This window comes from Parasteatoda tepidariorum, chromosome 8 (assembly GCF_982258835.1).
Source record: "Parasteatoda tepidariorum strain Cologne lab strain chromosome 8, Ptep-v5.0, whole genome shotgun sequence".
NCBI classification, from domain to species: Eukaryota; Metazoa; Arthropoda; class Arachnida; order Araneae; family Theridiidae; genus Parasteatoda; species Parasteatoda tepidariorum.
Genome location: NC_141762.1, coordinates 86,108,318 through 86,127,100, shown reverse-complemented (window position 1 = coordinate 86,127,100; position 18,783 = coordinate 86,108,318). Strand labels below are relative to the sequence as shown.

Here is an 18,783-nt window from a genome sequence, read left to right as displayed (position 1 = left end):
AATAAAAATACATATGAGTTTAACATGATTAGCTTATATACGAATCTAGAAAATAAGTATTTTTTAATTATGAAGTAATCAGAATTAAAAATAAAATGGCAAATATTTATCAAAAATTTTTCGCAATCGAACCTCCAGGTTTGCTTTTTACTAAAATACTCCGTCAAATATTTTTATAATTAACGAATTAATATTTTTTAAATTTAAAATTTTTTTTAGTTATTTGTATATTTATGGCGCAACTAATTATAATTCGGTAGTACATTATGCTAGCTTAACATGTACAATGTTTGTACATGCAATTTAATAAAAGACTCTTAAAATACAATGAATAATATCGACAATTTTTATGTTAGAACCACAGCTTAGGGGATATAGCGTTCGCCTTCTAATGGTGTGAACCGGGTTCGAATCCCTGGTTGATATGGACTCTACTCTAGTCTCACGCCGACCACAGTGCTAACATAAAATATCCACAGTGGTAGACGGATCCGTTTTGACTCCTTTTGCCATCAGGCTAACCGTGGGAGGTTTTCATCTCTATATAACGCAAATGCTGGTTAGTTTCATAAAAAATCTTCCACGAAGGCAAGTTTCTCTCAATACTTGGTCCAGGGGTTCCCTTGTCTTCTGGATTGGGTACATAGTTTTGCTGGAAATTTAGTATTTAAAGGTTTATATTTTCAAGTTGTTGCAAGCTTTCAATCGCAAAAAACATTGCAGAACATTTTATATGCACTCGGCAGATGTTTCTTTTTCATACATATAAACCATTATAAATTTTTTAAAGAATTTCAACCGGGCCCTGGGCAGGATTCATACTGAAAAAGAAAATTTTTTACCTGACATTTTTCAGGTAGATTTAAGTGAAATTCCAAATTTTATTTAAATTAATAAAATTTAATAAAAATGTAAATTAAAATTGCAGCTCTAAAAAAAACATTAATAAACTATTTTAATTTAAAAAAAAATCAGATGATTTAAATAATGTCAATTCTGATCAGAAATAATTAAAAAAAACATTTTTAACACCAATAATTAAACCATCCTAAAAAGAAACTAATGAATAGATAAACAATCCATATTCAGATGGGTAGTCAAATTTTTTAACAAAAAATAAATACCTTTTAAGCACTTAAAAAATAAAAAAAATCATAATTAGGATATGCGCATTAATAAAAAATTTTTCTTCCTATTCTTGAAAGTTCTTCATATATATATTAACAAAATGCAAAATGATTGCCAAAGATTTTACATGATCAAGACTAGTTTCTGACAGAAAAAAAAACTTCTTTTCATGACTATATTAGCCATTATAAAAACAATTTATGGAAAATTTTAAATGTATTCAATATTGAGTGGCCCAATCTATATTTTAAATTAATAAATACTTTAGTAAATGACATAAATAAATAATTTTAATTCAAACTTATAATTTGTTTAGCCATTATTATAAAAATGTTAACGAAAGATTTAAATAAAAGTTACTTATAAAAACATATTTAAAAAAAAATTTACAAGATTAATATTATTGGTCATACTGAATTTATGAAGATGATTATTTATGTGTTAAGAATTAAGCAAACTAATTAATATTATTTATGTGAATAGCCCCTATTAAATATTTTTACCTGGTTGAATATTTTTTTAAGGAAATGATAAACAAAATCTCTATTTTAAAATTTAAATAATGAGCATTGCAGTTAAAGATTTTTGTCAGAAATAAATCATTGTATGGTTACTACATTATGTAATACTTAACAAATCTGTAATTAATGAATTTTTTGTTTCAATTACTTTTAAATCAAATCATTAAGAGATGAATTAAAACTTTTTGCCATGACAAATCTGAATAATGTAAGATTTTTTGCTGCATTTAAAATAGAGAAAGCCCCTCACTTCATACTATAAAATTTTGCCTCTAAATATTATTTAAGTTTTTAATAAAACAACTTAAAGAGTACTGAAAATTTTATTATCAGTGATAATACAATAATATAAGTATATAATAATAATAAGTGCAATAAAAGCTTAAAATTTTTTGTGCAAATAATGGACAGTCCCTCAGGTACAAAATCCCACGATTAAAAATCTCAATTAATTCCTATTTTCATGAAATTAAATGAATTTTGAGGTGATGAACCTTTACGATTGCTGACTGCTCTGAACACACATGAAAATATTAGTTAAGGATCCCAAGTAAAGTTCAAGGATTATGGTACTGATCTATCAAAGTATGCAGCCAAATTGTTCAAGAAAAAAATAAGCACCTTTTACGCACTAAAAAAAATATTTTATATCACTCACTCAATGCACATGTGTATTTCATTAAACAAGTAAAATGATTGCTGCTTTCTACGGACCGACGGTACGCCAAAATGCATTGTGGTTTAATGGATTCTGAAAATGTTGAATGGAACAATGTGAAAACTCCGGTTTTTGCAAGATTCGTTGCAAAAATCGACATGATAAAAAAAAGCACCCTTTTAAGAACAAAAATAAGCACTTTTTAACAATGCCATGCCCCCTAGTATTTAATTAAAATTAATCTTTATTTACTATGTCAAATAGATTAAATAACTAAAAAACGGCGCTTTTTATCAACTGACAAGCAAAAAATAAATAAGTGAAATCTATGTAATGAACTGATGAACATTTTTAAAAATAAAAGGGAGGAAAAAAAAAAAACAAAGAGAAAAGATGTTAAGATTTTTTATTTAATATAAATAAGATGAATAAATAGATAGAAAATATAAATTACGACAGCAAAACTGTGAAATTAATTTTAAAAAAGAACTTAGGTTATGATAAATAACAAACTAATGCAATAAGAAACTAGCAAATACACTGGTTATCATAAATTAAGGAAAAATCACAAAAATAGCGATAACTCTTTCAAAAGTAAGCCAAACCGTGCAAAATTTGCATATGTTGTCCACTAAGAGTAGCTGAGTAAAATTGCAATATGCAAATTAATGGCGCTGCACTCGGCTTACGTCATCTGCCTGGAGCATAAAAGTCCAAGTTTGAGAGAAATCACACAAATTTTACTGTGATTGCGACATTGAAAATCTGAGATAGCCAATTCGTAATAATGACCTCTAGGCATCATTTGCCTGAAGAACTACGATGGAGAGCCATCGGGAGACTAGAGGCAGGGCAGAGTTAATCAGAAGTGGCCAGATGGCTAAATGTGAGTCCATCTGTGGTTCATAGACTTTGGAGGCAATTTCAAACCAAAGATTCGGCATCTAGGAGGTTCAGTCAAGGACGGCCAACTGTTACGACCAGTGCCGATGACCGATATTTGACATTAAGTGCACGCAGGAATAGAACCGCTACTCCGACACATCTTAGATCCTCTCTTGCTGCAGCCACCGGAAGGTTGGTGTCAACGTCAACTGTGCGCAGAAGGCTCCACGAAGGTGGTCTGTATGCGAGACGACCAGCCATTTGCGTGCCGCTCACATCACGCCATAGGAGAGACCGTTTGCAGTGGGCCCGACAACATGTCCACTGGACGTCAGATCAATGGAGGCCTGTTCTCTTTACGGATGAGTCCAGGTTTAGTCTAGAAAGTGACAGTAGACGTTATTTGATATGGAGAGAACCTGGGACCCGTTATCATCCATCAAACATCCGTGAAAGAGATGCATACGGAAGAGGCAGTGTCTGTGTTTGGGGAGGCATATCCTTAGGAGGGCGCACATACCTCCATGTCTTTCCAAGGGGAACCGTGAATGCTCAGGTTTATCGAGACAACATCCTTGATGCTTATGTGCGCCCATATGCCGGGGCAATTGGTGATTGCTTCCTGTTACAGGACGATAATGCAAGACCACACAGAGCTCGCATTGTTGATGATTATCTTCAACAGGAAACAATTACTCGCATGGAGTGGCCAGCTCGATCCCCGGACTTGAATCCTATCGAGCACGTTTGGGATGCTCTAGGGAGGCGTGTATCTGCCATCAATCCGCCCCCTCAGACCCTTGCAACTGCTTTACAAGAGCAATGGCTCTCACTTCCTATTGAACTGATAGACCGCATAATTGAAAGCATCACACATCGCTGTTTGTGCTGTATTGCTTCTAGAGGCAATCATATTCCATATTAAAGGTACTTTTTCTATTGCAAACCGATACTTCCAATTTGTTTATTTTATACATGTGCTAATATCTATACTACTATTAATGTCTGATAATTTCTTTTTATGTTGTTTAATACCTTACTATGTGTTGTATATTGTGGGTAAGTTTCATAAAATTCCATGTGTAATTTCTTGAGTTATCGCGATTTTTGTGAATTTTCCTTAATTTATGATAACCAGTGTATATTACATGTTATTTATTTAATTGAAATTAAGCCAAATTATAATAAACTAAGCAAAATCAAATTATAATTAACTAATAATTTATTATAATCCATAAATTATTTAATATAAAATAAAATTAATGATTAAAAAATGTAATAAATTTCATACCTAGTTTTAAAGGGAAAAAAGAAAAAATTATAAAATACAAGGAAAACTTAAATTAATTAATCAAATTAAATAAAAATAACACTTAAAAACTACCTAATGCAAATAATTAAAAGAAACGTTAACATAAATATTAAAATCCTGGACAAGGTAGGATAAAAATCTATACCTTAAAACACAAAAATAAGAACTTATTGAGTGTGAAAAAAAAATTATTGATAAGGAAAAAAAAATTCAAAATATGGTGGAATTAGAAATGTACTACTTGTAAAAAGAGAAAGCTACAATATGCTTAATATAAAGTTTTAAAATAACTAACAACTAAATTCTCTCAAGGCAGAAGTTTTAAGTTCTGAACTCGGACATCCAATTCACAACATTGCAGAAATGTTTAAGAATAACAGAATGTTCAGAATACTCTTTATAATGGTCGGCTAGGGGAAAAAAAATCTAATTTTATTTTTTAAGTCCATAACATTGCAACGTTAGTAAGCAGTAAATTGTGCAAGTGCAAATTATGGTGGAAAATGGAGTGAAATCCTGCAATTTGATAGGGTGCTAAATTCCTTGACAATTCCCAGTTTTGGGGTGAATTATAGAGAGATAGTTATAAGCAAATAGAATTAAATAAATATTTAATAATGTATTAAATATTAATATGACATATAAAGAATACAAGACAAAAAAAAAAAAAAAAAAAAGAACACCAAGGAAATAAAGAAAGAACTATACAATGTACCTTTTTATTCTAAAGTAACACAAATATAAGATTATTATATTTCTCTTACAATTATTAAATTAAAAAAAAAAAAGAAAATGACAAGGAAATTCATGAGAATAATCCTAACAACTTGATTTATATTCTTCCTGGAAATCTTCCTTCAGCACGTTGTTCATCCCACTTTTCATGCTAGGGAGAAAAAAAATATGGAAAATAAGGATGCATGAATTTTATAACTCTTATTCAAAACATAAAATAGAAAAAAATGTATTGTTTTAACCAAAACTTTAGAGGGTGCACTTTAACAAATGCAGTTAAATTTTCTCAAATCTAATTAAACATCACTTATATATTTTAATATTAAAGTAGTAATTATTGATTAATTTTATAATAAATTTTAGGAAATTCAGGGTGACCGCAAACATAATAAAAAATGTTCTCTGATTTTCTAGACCAATTTTATCAATTTCCCAAATTTTGCAACTGGGAGTACAAGCTTTATTATTAATTTTTTAGTTATGTGTTACTCTTATACATAAAATACATTACAATATACTTGCTACTGTTGAAATTACAGTATTTTGTCGGGTATGCATTTATTAGGTTTAAAAGGATGCTTTCCTAATCAATGTTTATTTCTTTCTAAAAAATACAATAAAGTTATGAATCATGCTATTTTTGTGCTAAAACATGAGGTACTCACAATTACCTTGATTTTTTAGACTTTTCTCCAAACAAGTTATGCAATAGAAATAGTTGCACAACACATTTGATTTACAATCAGCATTATTAGCAATTATTTTAGCAGTGTTTTACGTTTATTTTAAAGTTAAACAGGGTAGAGTCAGAATAAATTAAACATTTATTATTTGTGAGCGAATATTTAATTTCTCACCCATACACTCATGATTTAGATACAGCACGTAATGTCCTTTTCCACCTCTACTGTACTGTTTAAAGTAATAATAAATAAAATTTGAAATTCTTCAAGTCCAGTTCCCGAAAAATCTTTTGAGAATTAGTTTTGGTTTTTCCAAATTCAAAGCCGACAGCTATTTTATTGGAAAAAAAAACTCACCAGTTTTTAATATGTTATGTAATGGCTTTTTATGAGTAACTATAGAAACTTACCCAAGCATTAGGACAAAGGATTTTATAAACTCTCTTGAAATATTGACAAGGTTCATAATCTTCTCCTTTCTTTTTTAGACAGCGATGGTAATCAAGATAGTTTTGCCAGCAATTTCTAAAAGTTGCAGAAATATTAGGATATCAAAGAATAATTAATAAATAGACTAATTTTTGCTTACAGTAATGATAAAAATTAAAGCTGTAGAGGTGTAATAAAGAATTTTGCAGTTAAAATGTACTTTGGAAAAAAAAAAAAACTTGAACAGTCCAAGCAGCAAAGACAGAAAAGTATAAGATTGAACTTCGCATGCATTTTCTGCTGGCAATAAAAAATCTCATTTAACTAGATAAATTTCTCAGTAAAAAATGCATTCAAAAACCTTAAAATCTTAGATTTTTATTCTACAAAATATGTATCATAACTAAAGAGATATAAAAAGATCATAACTAAAGAGAGAGTGGGTGGGGGAAAAGGGAAAAAAGAACCCAAGTACCACGGTTTTGAAATTTTTTTTCTTCTTCTTTCGCTGTTTTTTATAAAAAAATAAAATAAAGTACATATAAAAAAATTTGGATTTCTAAAAAAGTTAAACTAAGTTTATTTTTCAATCACACAACTAAGAACTTTCAACTTTTTACAGACATAAAATTTGCAATTTAAATATACAGTAATAAAAGAAAAAAATTTAAAAATGCACTTAAAAATGCTAAATATAAATAAAACGTTACAGCAAAACTTTAAAAGAAGAAAAAATATTTCTTTAAAATTAGCATGTAATAAAATTGTTTAAACTTCCCATTTTAAAATAAACCTTCTGGTAAAATGAATTATTATTTTAATTTATGAAAATACATACAAATTTATTGGTAAAAAAAATAAAATAAGTAAATTAAAAGGAATATTAGAAAAGATATTTTCCGAATGTCTTCCAAAAACAGAATGAAAGATGTCTATTCATTCATTCAATATTGATTTAAGTAAAAAAATAATCGAAAACTACAGATACTGTAATATATTTGAACATCTTTTAAAAATTAATTTAAAACTTAATACACAAAAATATTAATTTTCTGACTCTTTATGTCCCAATTTGTTTCAAATTTTTGAGTGTACTAAGCCATGCACAGAAAAAAATAAATCTCTCACAGAGGTAGAAGTAAGCAACTGCAAATATATCTCTCACTATTCTGTGGGTACCTTTTAGATACACCTTTCTCAAAAAGATTTAGGAAGGATTTTTCCTAGCATAAATTTCATAAATAATGTAATAAAATTACTAGAATATATCTTTGTTAAGTCAGAAACTATCTTTTTTAAATATTCATAAAATTTTTTATCTCACAAATGTAGGTCAATCACTTAAAATAGGAAATGGAAGTCCTAATCATTTGGTAGTTGTGTAGAATAAAAGTGTAATTTTTTCTTCATTTGAAGAGCGGCACTGATAACAAACACTGTGATAATAACAAACGTAAATAACAGTTCTAATGCAACTGAATAGCTATACTACACTCCAGAAATATGCTAATAGACACAGGTATTTTACATAAATAAGAAATAGGTTTAAGTATTTCTAAATTTTACGCAAAAATGATAACTAGTTACGAATTATAATTTTTTCATTATTATTAAATCAGTGATCTTTTCTAAAAAAATACATAGTAATTAAAATCATGATTTTAACAGTGATTTAAATTAAGCTGATCCTGTGACAAACTCTGCTTAAGACAGACCTCATAAAATTGTCATAATATCTAACAAAGCTATTGTAATTGATTCTTATTTTAGATATTGCAATTTTGAGACTTAGTATGAATTTTATGTAAAACAAAAACTAAGAGAATAAAATGTCAAACTGGATCATTATTTTTTTCTTAAAAAATATTTATTCATTATAGAATTGGTATTTAAATAAATGCTAGAATGACAAGTATTAATCTTTTATAACACTTTTAAATTCTTTCAACTAATATACATTTCTGTGATTACAACTATATTTTAATTGATTTATTTTATTATAAAGTCAATCCAAATATTAATTTATCTTGAATAACCTTATTTTTAATGATAGTCTTTTCAACATTAGATGCAAATTTAATTAACCAATTATATTAATTTTAAATTAAAATAATTCAGTGCCAATACACAATAGATTTAGAGACGCATCTTTAAAAAAAAAAAAAAAATAATGCTTAGCAAGAAAAGATATGTATATGGTTAATGCAGGATAAGGAATTTTTGAAATATATAAGGGATAAGTATTTGACTAATTTCGAAAACTGATTAAAAATTTTTAATCCATGTCAAAGAGTCAATTTCCACAATGTATGAACATTTTTTACTTAAAAAAATCATTTACATTGAAAAATGTTGACAATGGCCAAAACCTATTATTGTTTATGTTTTTTCAAACGAGTGCCGAGGATATTGATAACGAATCTGCTGTAGATTTTGGATGGATAAAGAAAAAAGGTGAAAAAAAAATCAAAAAGTAAACAACAAAACAAAGCTTTATTAAAACTCTACAAGACTACAAAAGTGTAAAATTATTTTATTGCAGCTTTTGTGCAGTATCTCAATAAAATTTAAAATGAATAATAAGTTATCAGAAAAGCACTTTAATAACTAAGTTCATATGTTGTTTATTTGTCAATTTATTCTGACAAATTTGACTTTTTTTTTAAAATTAACAAATGACTAGAAAAAACTAGAAATTTAAAAAGTCCCTAATAAATAATATTTAGTACAGGATAAATATAGGACATTTTTTCTAGAATATATAGAACTACGATGGCTGTTGATTAATTTATATAACATTATCTCTTAACTAAGTAAAAAAAGATCAAATATTGTGAAAAAGATATTAACATCAACTTTAAACCAGTTGGCTTTCATTTATTAAAATATGAGACAGGTTGATGATTTTGCATTTAAATTTTAAAGGAAGCAAATTCATTTATTCCCAAATGATTAGAAAATTTTATAATGTATGGAGTTAACACAGAAAATATTCCTAGTTTTAAAGATTAGTCCTCATTAAACATACAAAAAATAAAAAAGAACAATTTCTTGAAAAGTAATAATAAAAATACAATGGACAATAGACAATTGACAAAGTCATAATAATTTTACACTGCATAATTGACTTAAAAATACTAACTTAGTTTGATTTGTGTTGGGAAAACGAGGATCAAAAGGAGCGGTCCAAAACTTAGGTTTTTCCTGCTCAGATTGAGACATGACTGCAACTGACATTATACCTAAAAAGGGAAAAAATTATTAAATGAAAAAAATAATATTTCAAATTATTTTTACATATATGAACATTATACACATTGTAAATATTAATAAATTAAAAAAAAGAGGCAAATATATATAACATTGATTAACATTGTTACAATAAAAATAAGAATTTGTGACAAAATTGCTATTTATTAAAATATAAGTTAAAAACAAATTTTTTTTTTTCTACCCACCAATTTTTTAAATGCTAGCCATTTCGGAATTATTTTTTTCAGATTACCAATCTTATACTTTTGTATTTGCCTAAGTTGTTCCTTAATTTTGTTGCATAACTACCACTACGAAAATTAAACATCAATTCACTGGTATATAATACATGCTAACTTGATTCAATAACGAGGTACCTTTTGATAGATGATCCACATTGAACAGTGGACTTGCTACTTGTGACTCCTCACGCTGTTGCAATTCATTATCGTCTCGATCACAATGTCAGCCTGCAAACACCCCACTGCTAAAGACAACAGAGGAGCAGTGTTTTCACTACAGCGCGAGAATCTCGCATATATTTTTTTATTTTCTCGCATTAAAAAATGATAACAGCGAGGAATTCGTGTATTCTATAAATCAATTTCAAAATTCACGAATTTCTCGCAGTTTGGAAATAGCTTCGAATTACGCCATTTGGAATAAAATCAGTTTCACTTTTCTTCCTGGATCTTTCATTATTTTTAACATCTGCCTTGTTATCCAGCTTCCCTATTTACCAATATTGTTCAGAACCTTTTCGAACAGAACACAACCACGTAACCCCTTTCAGAACACATTTCTCTGAAACCACGTGTCCACCGTAGGTAAGATTTCTTCATGTAAGACGTTCAAATTTTTTATGTGCTAATGTAAGATGGACATCGTCATACCTTGTAAATGCAAAATCTTCTATGATGATGCACCAAAAATATTCAATGCTTCAAAAAATAGAAGATGTTAAAAATGAATTAAAATTAAAGAAATGATTTTTTTCCAAGTGTTTTTAGAAATCCCACTTAACTTTTTGAAATTTCACCCTGTTTATGAGAAAGGGTGAGAAATTTTCACTCAATTTTTTTCTACGATGAAAACACTGCACAGGAGTGACTATGATCATGAAGTTAATATACCGCTTACATTCAGCAAATCAAAAACCCAGTGACCTTAATCCAGCTCTCCCGGCCTTTCACAAGTACAGCAACTAGTGATATCAGTTCATCGAATTCTACCCCTGATAAAATTCTGGTGGGGGAGTATTGTGGCCTAACTACCACTACGAAAATTAAACACCAATTCAGTGGTATATAAGACATACTAATTTGATTCAATCACGAGGTACCTTTTGATAGATGAAGGTTGGCATGGTCGTTAACTCCGCCCCCCACAATTCTAACTGATACTATTAGGGATTTTTTCCCCTCTAAGTTTATCCGAAATTTCGTTTTTTTTCCTTTCTAACAAATAAGTCCAAAAAAAAAAAAAGAAAAAAAAAAGGTAAAGCATGGAAGAACTCTAAAAGAGAGAGAGAGTGCTGGTGAGGGTAGAATAAATGACTTGTAAACGAGATATTGCATAATAACAAAATTAAAATTTCAGATTGGCAGAACTTAGTGAAAATTTTGTCTAAATATAATTTATTGATCAGTGGAAGTCGTAAATAAGCTGAAGAATCATGTATTTCAGATATGCTTTTAAGGAGATGCCTAACAGAATTAAGTGTGTAATAAAAAATAATATAGACTTCATGGTTTGAAAAATGCCGTTTGTTTCATATTTACAACATTCCATGTAAGTTTTTAGCATGAATAATTATTTATAATCATCAGATAGATGCATCAAAAAGGTGCCACTCTAAAAAAATTTCAATACTGAATTTATTTTTTTGACCAATTAATACTGTATAGTGTTGTTTAGTAAACTTTTAGAAATTTACAGCTGACTTAGATATCTATCACTTTTAATATGTTAGACATCAAGTAAATTTAAACAATTCTTAAAATTATAATATTTTATTTAAAAAATTGCCAGAAATAAATTTTTACTTACGTAATATTCTATTAATTGATTTTATGAATAAATATAAATTGATCAATTATTTATTTACACAAAAAGAATTTCATTTAATATCAATAAGAATGTGCACACGATGTTTGCAAAAGTAGAAATATTTTCTTAGTTACTACAATTGGAATTTAAATTTAGGGAAACTTGGAAAACTTAGTTCGTTTCGGACAGTCTTTCTCTTTTTTCCCCGGGAAGGGTTTATTCTATTAACAAAACAATAATGAAGATAAACAAATTTGTGAAGGGTCCGATTAAAAGATAAATTATTTTGTGAAGGGTTCGTTTTTATAAAAAGATATTTTGTGACCCAAATTTCTTCTAAACAGACCCCTGGAAATAGCTAACAGCTTATTCTATAGATACACAATATTTACATGATAAAGACTATAATAATTCCATCAATTTGCTTCGTTGTTTACAAAATACGGATCCTTCGAAATTCTCCAACTGGGCAGTAGATGTTTGAAGTTCAATAAAGTACTAGTTGAAAATTTATTCAAACTGTCTAACACATAAATATGTATTTTTTTAAAAATTAATTTAAAAGAATACGATAAATACTTACACTCGTAGCTCCTATGCAGAAGATGAAGGGCATTGAGCTGTTGCCATAAAAATATTTAATTTGAGTCAATCAATAATGTTGCCATATTTATTTAAACTAATTCAAAATAAAAATTTTTACAGATACGAAATTTTTAATCTACTTTTATTTTAAATTTTTTACAGACAATTTAAACTTTTCATTCATTTTTGATGCATTTATATATTCTCTTAAAAGTTTCATTAAAGTGTACCTGTTTGGCACAAACTGAAACATGTACTGGTCCTATGTAGGCGCGGTTTCCGCAGCAGATGCAAAAAATTTGTACCAATCAGCGTACTGCTGTATCTGCACTCTCTGCATATCATTATCTTGTTTACAAACATCAGTGTGGTTTGGTGAGGTGTGAAGATTCTAATAATAAAATCTCATCATTATTTCTATTGCCTTTACAGTTGCATGCTGTAAAGGCGAAATTCGAGTCGATATTTGAAACTTTGTTAAATCAAAACGTTATAAAGTAGGTTGTTTCAGGTCAAGGTGTTAGCTTACATCCTCGGAGAATATTCTAGAAACCTGCTTCGTGTATTGAGCAAATTTTCCATACGATCTTCTTTGCAATTAGATTTAAAATCTGATTGCAATTGATTCAATTCATTTTGAGTCTGTATAATTGTAAATAAAAATTTTACATTACCGATTTGAAATCAGATCCCGATTATTTAATCCGAATCCTGATTCTGCGAGTTCTAATTTTGTGAGAACTGTTGTGGTTATCCTCATGTCTTCAGTGGTTTCAGAATACAGAAAATACTTCGGTTTCGAACAACTTTTGCAAGTGTTACTGCTGAAGGTATATTCATTTATTTACTTCATCTGGCATGATTTTGAGTTTTAGTAGTTCCAAATTGTTTTTCATTTATAGTACTAATCAAGAAATATTTCTGCATCGGTACCTATTTGTGCTACTGCTGACTACATTCACCAAGGGTCAAAATATTTTAGTTCCTCAAATAATTTAAAAAAAATATTACTAAGAGCACTACTCTGGGAGCTTGTCCCTTTCCATGATGTATTTTTAGTTTCTCGTACGTCACTGCCCGATTGTTGCTAAATTTTGGTTACTATTTTGGCCGAAAAACGAATATAGAAATTTTCTCAAAAATAAGACTGTCAGTTTGATCAAAGTGAGCTTTCAAAATAGATCTCCAGCAAATAATTATAACATGTGTAAAATAAACACATGTTATTTTACACTTATGAAAGGATAGTTAAATGTATAACCATACTTTTAAAAGATCTTTCTCAAAAACTCCAAACCTCTACTCTTGAAATTTCTTGAAATTACTGACGGTTCTGCACTTAAAAGGTCCTATTTTAACCTGTAGTCTTCTCTGCATAGCAAAGCTTGTTTTTCCATGTCATTAGTTAAAGAAATATTGTATTGGAGAACAACATTTTTCCAATTTTACCATTTTGCTAAACGGCCAGGGATATATTAAATTTTAAATCTCAAAAATGGACCTTTCTTAAAAATCCTAACCTTAAGGAATTTAAACCTAATGAAAGAACTTCCTTAAAAATCTAAGGAAAAGACCTTTTTCAGAAATTAAAAGCCGTAATAAAATATTACTTTTACAAAATTTTAAAAGATCCTTTTTAACAATCATGACCTCAATGAAGAATCTTTTACAAAATTGCAAATCTCTTAAAAAGACTCATTACATAGTTCAAAACTATAATGGATCTTTAAAAAAATTCTAAATTATTTAAACTGACTTTTTACAAAGCTTCTAACTGTGAGGATCATTTTATTATGTAGAGATTAAAATTGTATTTTAATTTCTATTATAATATCATTAATATTCTATTTTTTTCTGATAAAACTATAATTTATTTTCATTAATTAAAATGTACATTTTTGTAACAATTATTTTTAAAAAGACAGGAAAGGAAACCAGCAAAACTTATATAAATGAATATTATATGTTTATAATTGTGGGTATATTAGCAATATATTTTGTAGAAAAAGAATCTGAATTTAAAATCTGAAACTTTAAAACATTATAAATTGACCCTTAATTTGAGCTGACACAAGATTTTGATGGCTCTTTGGAAAAATAATTTTGTTAGATTTTTCCTTAAGGTAATGAAATTAATCAAATGAATTTTTTTATTAATTACATTCTTAAGAATGAACAAGTTTAATTTTTTCCATAAAGGTAATTTCTTATTTTCAAATTTTGCATTAGAAAAACATTTTGAGTGAATGCTTTTGAGTTCAAGGATGATCTTGATTTCTATAAATAGAAATTTGGAGTCCTTTTCCTGCAAAAACCATGTATAGGCTACTAAATTAATCTATGTAATTTCCTGTGGTGGAATTTTTCTGAGCAATTTATGGCAATACTCTCTTGCAGTAATATCTTTCTGCATGTTACTTTTTATAATAACAAATATATATGTTATTAATTTAAAATAGCAAAAGTGCTGTGTTTAAAAACAAACTATATATAATTTTTTTTTAATAAAATTTTTTCTTCTTATATTATGGGTGATATTCTCGCATTTTGTTGGGAGGAAAAATGCACTAATTATTTCCTTCTTCGCATTTTGTAAATAATCATCATAATAAAAAACATAATTAAAAATCATGATATTCGTTGTAGTATTTGACGAAAAAAAGATAAAATCACCTGAATCGGACTCCTCGAAATGGTGTTACTCAAATGTATTTTCGCTTCGAGATTCGGTTGTTGTATTAAATAATATCGGTTTTTAAAAGGTATGGAGAAATCAATAATAATAACTGCTAAAAATTGCCTTAAAAAGTAAATACTCAAATACACAATTCAAATTTTCCATATTGTTTGAAATACATCGGGATATTTAAAAACCATGTGAAAATTAATATCAATAACCGCCAGAATAATAATATTAATATCAGTAATATTAATATCAGAATTATGAAAGGATATCAGTAATATTAATATCAGAATTAATTAATATCAATAACCGCCAGAAATACAATGATAAATCAAAACATTACATCGATTTACCGTACTACCGTACTATTGGCGTAAATTGAGCATGCCAAAAAGTTATGTTATTATCTAAATCCAAAAGCCAAAAAGTAAAAGTTATTATCTAAATGCACAATTTAAATTTTACGTATACAGTTCTGTAGAAAAGAAAACTAAAATTCTTTACCTTTCAAGAGAAAAATCTTTCTACAAGAACTCTGTAACTATCTACGACAATGTCACCGTGTCGCTGCAATTCTGTCGCAGGGATGTAATTAAAAGAAAAAACAAAGTTGTCAAATATTTTTATATATTAAAAAAAATTTTGGAAATGGTATTTTTATAATTTAGGAAAATTTTCTTTTGGGATATCAATGGTGTAGGGCATGATGTTCCACTTGCTCAACCTTTATGATAACTATAATTATCGTTTTGCCAATTGCAGTGCACCAAAAAAAAAATTATTCTGAATAACCTCTACCTTTTTGGATTCATCTTTGCACAGTAATTACTAATCTTAGTGATTTAAAAAGTTGGTCTAAATTGTAATGTCAATTAAACAGTGTTAATTATTAATTTAGTTATAGAATCAGACCCAAAAATTTCCTTTTTCCAAATATCTGTACCTTCTTTAACAAATCTTTTCTATCAAAATGTAGGAGAACTGCAATTTGAAAAACATTAGTCCTTTAGTTAAATCAGAACAACTGTCTGTAGTTTTAGTCGTAATATTAATTGAACTTTTTGCATATTTTGCTGTGACGTAGAAACTTTTTAATTGAATTCAAAATTATTTGCATACAGTTAAAAAATTTCTTTATCCAAAGATAATCCCATGTAAAAAATTATTTTAATAAATATTTTATTTTATAATTTACCAGAAATTTTTTAACTGTTAGATAATAAAAATTTTCAGCATTTTAATTTGTGTAACTTTGAATAACAAAATATATAATTTAAATGAAATCAGCCTTATTGTTCTGGAGAAATAAAAATTCAAAGATAACATTTTTTTGAATATTTAAAACTGTTTGACTAATTTTGTTCTTTAAAACCATTCTTTTTAAATTTATACGAACAACCTCTAAATTATATTTTGTAAAGCTTAAATATTATGAACTGAAAATCCTTTAAAGAAGAATAGGGGTTATTAAATTTAGTATTTATCTATGTGCTTCTATTACTTTGTGTAATATCTACAAGGTTAAATAACAATTTTTATCACCAGTGTTAATTGTTATATTATTTCTAGCGCATCCTCCTCTTGGGCTATAGGATCGAAAGGTTACTATATTTGACCTTGGTTTGAGCAAAAATTTGAAGGTAAATGTTCGTTTTAGCTAGCATTATTAATTGCAAGTGATATTGCTATCAAAATTACTATTTAATGAAATTGTCCTTTTTAGTTTAATAATGGAACCTTTCAAAATATAAATTAAATACAGAAATTTTACAAATACAAAAATGCAATTACAAAAAAAAAAAAAAAATCTGAGACAAATAATTGGATATACTATAGTCTACGTCACAGGCCGTGTTATTCCTACTAAATTTAACTAGTAAACAGCATTTACTGCGAACCTCATTACTAGCAACAAATAAACGAAGTGTGTTGTTACAAGTCGCTGCTCGCCAGGTTGGAATTGTATTAATCTAGTTCCTTTTGAAATAATTTATTTTGTTGTTTTATCTAAATTTATGTATTTAGTAAACGTATTTAAAACTCAGTTCATTAATTAAACTAAAAGGTAAATGTTATTCCTAGTAAAATTTTCGAACTGGAAGTAGTTGTGTTTTTTTCATATTATACCCAATTATTAAAGAACGTGCAGTAAACTCCCAGTGAAACTTGATTTTAATTAACCTGAGCTATAAGCTAGTAACCATTACTGTTGTTATGTTTTTAGAAAAAACTATTGTTTAAATCTCAACATTATATATTGCTAATCCTATTAAAAAAATAATTTTTTACATGTCCTTGCTAATAGTGATAACGATACTTAATGGTATAATGTTCTGTTGAAAATTTTATAAAACAGTTTTAAAATGACTCTATCAGACACAGGCAAACGCTTTAGAACTATGTGAAATGTATTTAAATAATTAAAATTATTAATTTAAAAAGTATTATTTTGAAGTTTAGGTCTTAAATATATTTTAATCTTGGAAAAATTATAAAAAAGAGGACTTCTTTTATCCTGACCTGAAACAAATGTTTTTTTTAATACTAATTTGATTTATTATTTATTTTATTAAGTTTTTATTTTATGAGAATTTTAGTAATTTTAAGTGTATTTACCAGTTTTTAAAATTTATTTATCACAACTGTTATTTAAAGTTGAACTGGTTATTCTCCACCCATCAAACTTTCTAGATGTTAAGTTAGAAATCTATGACATTTAAACCGCTAAATTTTTTCAATCTCTACTGTCACTCAAATTTATTATAGCCTATAAATTTTAAAAAGTGAAGTATGAGACAAAGATATTTCACTATTGTTTTAATACAAGATATTTCACTTTTGTTGTTACATAATGTTTTTGTTCTTAAAATAACACTCTTAAATATTTAGTTACTTCTATTGAGGTTATGAATACTCATATTGTATTAAAACTATACTAAAAATTATTTAATACTGTTTATTGGCTTTAGAAATTTCTCTCATTATGGATGATGATCAGTTTGATATTGAGCTACAGGCTCTACATCTGGTGGAAAATAATAATGTTGATACAAATACAGTGAATGATAATTCAGTTTCTAATGATATTGAAAAATGTAAGTACACATTATTAATTTTTTTATTGTTTATTGTGGAAACATATTTTGACTATAAAATGCTTCAAATCATTGAATGTTGAAATCTCACTCTCTTTTTTTAAATTTTTATTTTATTTTATTTTTATTTTTTTGTTTGAGTAAATTAAGATTACTTCCACTGTATGTCATATATAGCCAGCTTTGTAAAATTGTTTGAAAAAAGTGATTTGTTCAAGTTGAAAATATTTTATTCTGTAAAAGCTTATCATTATTTTTTATCTTTTCATTTAAATCAGTGTTTAGGTTTTAAAAAATAAATTGTTGCATTATATATGAAAGCAGAAGAATTGGTGATAATAATTGTTTATTATAATTTTTAATGATAAAAAATGAATAAGAAAAAGAGGATTTTTTTTATATTTAATTCAGATGGATATTTTTTAGTTAGATTATAAAACACACATTAAATGTTTTAAAGTTGTTAAATCTTTTACTAAGTTGCAGCATAAATGACAAAAGAACTGATTTGAAAATGTGAATTAAATTCAAAGAATTATATTATTTTAATTCGAAACAGAAAATGAAAAAATGTCTTACCAAATTATCTTATTAATAATATTTAAATTATAATAGGTGGCATTTTCTATTTATACTGTCAATTTTTTTTTCTTAATGCATTCTGACAGTAAAAACAAAGTCAGTGTGAGGGGAAAGGAAAAATATTTGTCATCTACCTATTTTTATCACTTATCTTTAAACTGCTTTAAAAAAATTTTCCATTTTTTA

The 18,783-nt window shown here is 27.3% G+C and overlaps 2 protein-coding genes across 5 annotated transcripts in view; one reads left to right on the top strand and one right to left on the bottom strand.

Moving 5' to 3' along the window:
* Positions 1–5,204: 5,204 nt before the first annotated feature.
* COX6B (Cytochrome c oxidase subunit 6B) lies at positions 5,205–12,405 on the bottom strand. 3 transcript variants are annotated; one of them, XM_043044826.3, is made up of 4 exons: positions 12,236–12,405; positions 9,494–9,593; positions 6,333–6,447; positions 5,205–5,390 (listed from the first exon to the last, which is right to left on the bottom strand). In XM_043044826.3, exons 2-4 carry the CDS (start codon positions 9,586–9,588, stop codon positions 5,337–5,339), a joined length of 264 nt encoding a protein of 87 aa, XP_042900760.1. In that variant the 5' UTR covers positions 9,589–9,593; positions 12,236–12,405; the 3' UTR covers positions 5,205–5,336. The 3 variants fall into 3 exon arrangements, with proteins under 3 accessions (XP_042900760.1, XP_042900761.1, XP_071037256.1); XM_043044827.3 differs by having other exon boundaries at positions 12,090–12,265; XM_071181155.2 differs by having other exon boundaries at positions 12,045–12,253.
* Positions 12,406–12,479: 74 nt separating this feature from the next.
* The window catches only part of LOC107456963 (eukaryotic elongation factor 2 kinase), a 28,653-nt gene continuing 22,349 nt past the window's right edge, over positions 12,480–18,783 (top strand). Inside the window, exons 1-3 of one of the 2 annotated variants that reach the window (XM_016074971.4) lie at positions 12,480–13,067; positions 16,490–16,560; positions 17,890–18,015. In XM_016074971.4, the coding sequence (XP_015930457.3) occupies positions 17,904–18,015 (112 nt within the window). In that variant the 5' untranslated portion in view covers positions 12,480–13,067; positions 16,490–16,560; positions 17,890–17,903. The remainder of the gene's footprint in view (positions 13,068–16,489; positions 16,561–17,889; positions 18,016–18,783) is intronic. The other variant, XM_043044825.3, reaches the window with a different exon arrangement.